This window comes from Geospiza fortis, unplaced genomic scaffold (genome assembly GCF_000277835.1).
Source record: "Geospiza fortis unplaced genomic scaffold, GeoFor_1.0 scaffold344, whole genome shotgun sequence".
NCBI classification, from domain to species: Eukaryota; Metazoa; Chordata; class Aves; order Passeriformes; family Thraupidae; genus Geospiza; species Geospiza fortis.
In genome coordinates this window covers 348669-355099 of record NW_005054584.1, presented here as the reverse complement: position 1 = coordinate 355099, position 6431 = coordinate 348669, and the positions used below count along the sequence as shown (strand labels likewise).

General features: G+C 56.2%; 1 protein-coding gene across 5 annotated transcripts in view; it reads left to right on the top strand.

Moving 5' to 3' along the window:
• The window catches only part of KCNH6 (potassium voltage-gated channel subfamily H member 6), a 20300-nt gene extending 14104 nt beyond the window's left edge, over window positions 1–6196 (top strand). For 3 of the 5 annotated variants that reach the window (XM_031064382.1, XM_031064381.1, XM_031064379.1), the window contains 7 exons: window positions 928–1180; window positions 1617–1810; window positions 2307–2406; window positions 2647–2934; window positions 3338–3518; window positions 4370–4568; window positions 4897–6196. In XM_031064382.1, the coding sequence (XP_030920242.1) occupies window positions 928–1180; window positions 1617–1810; window positions 2307–2406; window positions 2647–2934; window positions 3338–3518; window positions 4370–4568; window positions 4897–5184 (1503 nt within the window). In that variant the 3' untranslated portion in view covers window positions 5185–6196. The remainder of the gene's footprint in view (window positions 1–927; window positions 1181–1616; window positions 1811–2306; window positions 2407–2646; window positions 2935–3337; window positions 3519–4369; window positions 4569–4896) is intronic. The other 2 variants (XR_004082640.1, XM_031064378.1) reach the window with 2 other exon arrangements.
• The last annotated feature ends 235 nt before the right edge of the window (window positions 6197–6431 follow it).

Genomic DNA, 6431 nt, shown 5'->3' with positions numbered 1-6431 from the left:
CCCATCACCCCACAGCCTGATCAATTCGTCCACCCTGATTTCCCGGTAGGGAAACACTTCTGCTAGCATGGGAGATCGAGTTGAAGCCAGGAACAGGTCGTGCTCACCAGCCCCAGCATGGCTGTTCCAGATTTGGCCACCAGCGGGATGTGAGCAAAGAGGACAGCAAGGAGGACCCCAGGGCCATATGCTGCTCTCCAAAAAAAACCCAAACCCAGGTGGTTTTCACCTTGGCACTGTGAGTCATTGGTGGCAGCAGTTTTCTCCATATTGTGAGTTTTACCTTGATGTCACCTTCAGATTCAGCTTTTGTTCAACATGAGGTATTTGCACAGGTATATTTAGCTGTCAGTGCACACAACTGTCCTGTGCTGCTGTTTCTTGGCATTCAGGCAGGTGCTGTTTAATTAAGGTTTTTGTGCTCTTTGTGCCAGTTTCTGCTCTCATTCATCCAAGATTAGTGGGTGTAAAGATGAAAAAGGGGATATGCCACCAGTGGGTATAAATAGATTGAGCTGGTTACTTTTAATTATTGCTTGGGAGTGCTGTTGTCCCGAGCCACAAGCAGTAAAAGCCAGCGACAGGCAGGCAGGCAGGGATCCACTAAGGGAAGATCAAAAGATGATCGAAATCACGGAATCACAGAATAGTTTACAGTTGGAAGGGACCTCAAAGCTCAAACTGTTCCACTCCCTGCTATAAGCAAGAACATCTTCCACTAGACCAGGTTGCTCCAAGCCCCATCAAGTCTGGCCTTGAACACTTCCAGGGATGGGAAAATGTCCCCACCTTTGGTTTTCTGGGCAGACCGTCTCCCTCTTTGGCCCCATTGTTTCATGCTGAGTGTCATACAGCCTCTCAGCTCTGTCACAGCGTTCCCTCCCAGGGACAGTGGTGTGATAACATCTCTCCCCTGGCTCTCCACAGGTGCTGAAGGGCTTCCCTGACTGCCTGCAGGCCGACATCTGCCTGCACCTGAACCGCACGCTGCTGCAGAACTGCAAAGCGTTCCGGGGAGCCAGCAAGGGCTGCCTGCGCGCCCTGGCCATGAAGTTCAAGACCACTCATGCCCCGCCCGGAGACACCCTGGTGCACTACGGAGATGTCCTCACCACCCTCTACTTCATCTCCCGGGGCTCCATTGAGATCCTCAGGGAAGACATTGTGGTGGCCATCTTAGGTGAAAAAGTCCTTCCTTCTGCAAGGGGTGACGGGCGAGGGGCAAAGGGTGGTGAACAGTGAGCAGTGGAGGAAGGGTGGCAGGTGAGGGTAAAGAACTTCCCAACATGCTGGGGAAGGGAAGGTTGTTCCTCAGCATCTGGTGGGTCCCCACGCCAGTGCACAGGGAAAGGAGGATCCCTGGGAGATGCCAGGGGGAAGCTGCAAAGGAGTGAGGAGAGCAGAGCAAGGCTCAGCAGTCTCCAGCCATCACTGATGCCCTTGCTTGGTGTCACCACCACTGGTGGCTTTCACAGTTATCCCCAACACACACAGTCAGGGTTGGGTTTGCTGGGCATCCCCTTGTTGACAAGCTCCAAAATAAAGGGTGCGGGACCAGAATAGCTGGAGCAGTAGTGGGTGCCCACGTGTCCGTAATGAGCAGTCTCTTGGCACAGGGAAGAACGACATCTTTGGGGAGCCCATCAGCCTCTACGCCCGCCCAGGGAAGTCCAACGCCGACGTGAGGGCCCTGACCTACTGCGACCTGCACAAGATCCAGCGTGAGGACCTGCTGGAGGTCTTGGACATGTACCCAGCCTTCTCTGACAACTTCTGGAGCAACCTAGAGATCACCTTCAACCTGCGAGATGTGAGTGCCAAGGCTGCCCCAGGGAGCAAATGCGGTCAGTGCTTAAATTTGGCAAGTGGGAGGGCTGAAGCAAGGATGTCAGGAGGTGCAACAGCCACATTTCCCAGGGCATTCTCCAGGGAGTTATGATTCTCCCACAGCAGGACATGTCTACTTTTATAGTGTGTGACTGAACTTTGTCCTTTCCTGACATTTTGTTTCAGAGACCTGAAATATAGACAAGAAAGTAAAATTCCTTCCATGTCCAGTCCCACTCTGGCATGTCCTGCCACTTCTTAGGGTGCTCCTTCCCTCCCCATGGCCCTGACACACTTACCTCAGTCTCAGAGCAGCAAGGACAGCTTCAGGAATCCCTTGAGCTCTGAAACCAGTCCAGGAGGCGCTGGGTGGGAAAGGGCAGTGGTGAAGAGGACATGGCAAGGGCTGTAGCCCCCGTGGCATGCATGGATGGGACACGGCAGCCTTTCCCTGATGAGCAGCCCCTCTCGTTCCTCAGGCAGACAGCGTTCCCCGCTCACCCCTCAGCGAGGAGTATGACTGCACCTACCGCCGGGCTCGCCGCCGCAAGCACTCCCCGTGCCAGCCCCACAAGCCTGGTGAGTGCCCCTGGGCTGCCAGGGTGGGACAGTGCCATCAGTATCCATTACTACCCGGGCAGGTGCCCCAGAGCAGAGGTGGCTGCTGTCTTTGTCCCTGCAAACCATCCTGCAGGCACCCAAGCTGCCTCCCCTCCCTCCCCTTGAGGTGCCCCAGCCCTACAGGCATCCTGAGGGAATGGGGGGCTGTTTTTTTCATGTGTGGTACTCCCCAAAGTGACCTGCTGTGCTGTCCCACAGACCCAGACACGGGCATCTCTGACCCAGAGCAGTATCACACCTACTCCGAGCTCACCAACCCGCAGGAGCCGCTGAGTAAGGACCAGTGGGACGAGCTGGGCAGCAGCACCTCTCCCTGCTCCCAGGCCAGTGATGATGAGGCCAAGACTGGCAGTCCTGTGAAAGCTGAGCCCTTCCCCACACCCAAAAAGGATGACTTGGCTCTGCCCTCGCTCAGCCTCATCACCACCAGCGCCGGCAACACGGAGGTTGGCAAGCAGGCAGCAGAGAGCAGCCAGTCCTACACAGGTACCTGGGGCTGCAGGCAGGGCTGGCAGGAGGGTGGGGAGACATGCTTGGGTATGGTGGCCTTGGCTTGGAGCAGGGATAAGCTGCTCATGTGCATTTGAGGGGAGCCACACTCCAAGGCCAAGGGTCTTGGCTGCCTTTTGTCCCCAGCTGGATCTGCTGTGTCCCTCCTGTGCCACTCCATGTGGTGGTGGCTGTCTGTGTGTGTGGGTGGTGGCTGTCCATGATGTCAGTGGTGGCTCCACGTGTATGTTGGTGATGGCTCTCCATGTGTGTTGGGGATAGCTCTGCATGATGTCACCATGTGTATGGTGGTGATGGCTCTCCATGTATGTCAGCTGAAGCGTCTCCAGTGGGGCTGGAGGATGCAAGACAAGTGCTGAGATGTCTCCTCTCCTTCCAGCCACTCCCCTGGACATTCCCAACATGTTCAGCTTCTGGGAGGACCGGCAGGCAGCCCACCCTGCAGAGCCCCTGCAGCACATCTCGCTGGTGCACAGCTCACAGGACGTACCCCTGCATGGCGACTGCAGGCCAGGGCACATCGAGTCCAGGCTGGAGCTCCTGCAGGCCCAGCTCAGCAGGTGGGCAGGGGTGGAGAGCACCTGGGGGACTCTGGGCCATCACCTTCTGCTTTCTCAAGGTGGCTGCAGTGGGCTCTGTGCGCAGCAACCCCTGGGATGCTGCATTCCTGGGGAGGGGGTGGGAGTGCTTTGCAAACGCAGCGGCTTCTCAAAGGGCAAGTCCTGACCCTGACTGCAGCCCAGCCCCTCATCTGCTGCTGTGCCACCACCCTTGGCATCTGGCACCACCCCCGGAACCTCCCTGACACTTTGGGTTCTGCTGCCCTTGTTGAGCTCATTTCACCACACGCTTGTGTTTGGGTGTCTCTCCAGTGCACCATCCTAGCTCTGGGGGACAGATCTGCCCACTCTGTCAGTGATGCTGTGACTGTGTCCTGCAAGTGGGGCTGTGCCCACTCCTGCCAGAGCTGTTCACTTCAGTCAAGGACAAGGCAGAAAGAAGAGACTTCTACTTTTCTGTTTTCTTCTGTTCCTGAGTTAAAAGTGGTTGGCACTAACCTGCCTTGCTCCATCTGTCAGCACAGGCAGCTGGCCTGGAGAATTGATCCAGATTAAAACTAACCATTGCAATTTTTTCCCCCCTCCAGGGTAATTTTAGCTTTTTTCAAATCCCCGCTCCAGATCCCAGTTTGGCTCCACATAAAATTGGGCAGAGGATGATTGAGTGTGGCAGGAGAGAGATGGCAGGATTGATCTCTCTCTGGCAGTGCTGGTTTGAAGCCCTCTAAAAACCTCAACAAGCAGCAGGCAAAGCATCACTGCCCTGGGGTAGCGGGATTGGCACCTCCTCCCAGTGCCTCCCCTGCCCAGCTGCAGGATGCAAAAGGGTTCTCTGGCTGCTCTGTCCCCAGGCTGGAGTCCAGGATGTCGTCAGACATTCATGTAATCCTGCAGCTCCTGCAGCGCCAGCTGTCCCAAGTGCCGCCCGCATACAGCCCCATCTCGCCCAGCTCCCAGAGCCTGGCCATGTACGGCGTCGTCCCGCGGAGCCTGGAGCCGCTCGCCCCCTGTGCAACGCTGCAGGACCAGGAGCTGCCCACCCAGGAGCAGGTAAGGGCACCCCAGCTGGCTCAGCACCCACCAGGTCCTTCTGCCCCAATCCCGAGTTCTCCCCAGGCAAGGCACAGCCAAACACTCATGGGGCCCAGCAAAGCCACGGGGTCTTGATTTGGGAGCTGATCTGCTCAGTGCATCACTGGTTTTGGGGCACAGCTGCCATCCCCAACGCTGCCAGGTTGCCCCATCAGTGGGTTCCTCTGCTCTGAGGCTTCCTCAAGTGAAAAAATAACATTTTGGGGCTTGGAGCCTGATGAGGCCAGAGTGTGGCTACTTCGTTTTGCTTTTACCATCACTCACACAATTCCTCGTTTCCCACCAGAGCCCGAGCTACACGGAGGTAGAAAAGTTCCACTTGAAATCCAGGGACTCCTTGTCAAGCGGGATGCAGCTGTCTGTGTCATCCGACAAAACCCTGACCGTCTACTCCGAGCAGGAGCACCACTCCCCACCTCTCCCCAGCCCAGAGCCTCCCAACCAAAGGGCACCAAGCATCCAGGGACTCTCGCGGGGCTCTCGTTTCCCTTCCCTCCCTGAGCACTTGGAGGCATCTTCCGAGCACCAGGACATTCAGAGACACCTCTCCGACCCCGTGCTTCCTGCAAGTTAGAGACGTGGGGGCCAGTCAAGAGGAACCTCAACTGCAAGCCCGGCCAGTTGATGTTGATTTTGACTGCAAGGGTAAGACATTGGACAATGCCATTGGCTCAGGGGTATAATTTGTAGCTATCTTCTGCCACCGTGACAGGAAGGATAGAGTGGCTGGCTTCCGAGGTCAACGTTTTCCAGCGGTTCCCATAGAGTAGATTTCATTTGCACATTAGAGCGAACCTAGAACAATTCTTACAGCCACCACCGAGCTGGTTAGGCCACGTGGTTCCCACCACCTCCTCCTTGCCAAGGCTTCTTCTCGAGAAGGGCACAAGCCAAGCGAGCCACAGCAACCACAGGAGAGCAAATCCAGGGCTCTGGGCTGCGAGGCTGCTGTGCTGGAAACCTCTGGAGCAGGGACCACTGTGTTGGGACAAGGCTTGCAGGTCTTACAGAAGGGTGGTCACCAGACGAGGAGTGTGAGATCTCCATGGTGTGATCATGGGGAAACTGCAGGTGGCAAGCCCAGGACAAGGACAGAAGCTTGTCCTACTTAATTGCCACTGAGAAGTGAAGGGCCAACAGCCCCTGCCACCTCAGCCTGCTTCAGCACAAGTCCCAGAGCACTGATTTCTGCAGCAAGGCTGATCACACCTTGCAAACCCCAACACGCATCCCACGGCTCCCCAGGTAAATCCAGCTCGTCACTGGCCTGGGCATAAAGCACAAAATTCAAAAGCACAATCCCAGAAAGCTGAAAAGCCCTGTTCCAGTCCTCCGTCCCAGGCTCTCTCTTTTGATAAGGGTTCCATAGGTGCTTCCCCCTGCCCACCCTTCTCTCCGCAGAGGCCGTAGGAGAAGCCCACGTAGCGCTGCCGCCTCGCCGCTCGCTCGGGTAGATGCTGTGATAGTCCTAGGCCGCCAGCTCAAGTAATGTATCGAGCTCCCTCCGAGAGTAGTCAAACTGTGAGCAGCTCTTTCTCCGGAGTTTTAGTGTACACTTTGCTAATAAAGATGTTTTTGGCACCTAATGTGAATTACGGCTGTGTTGGTTGGGAGCATCCATGAATTCATCCCGGGTATCTTCGCCCCAAAAAGGTCAAACTCCAGCCACTTCATGCAAGGAGTGTGGGGCTGGCAGAGCCCACCTACAGTCAGGTCAAATAAACACCATAATTAACCTCTCGTTAATTAGAGATAAGCCCGGGCCCGTCGCCGCCCGGCCGAGGCGGGATTCGAACTCGTGGCACACTCGAGAGCCTGAAT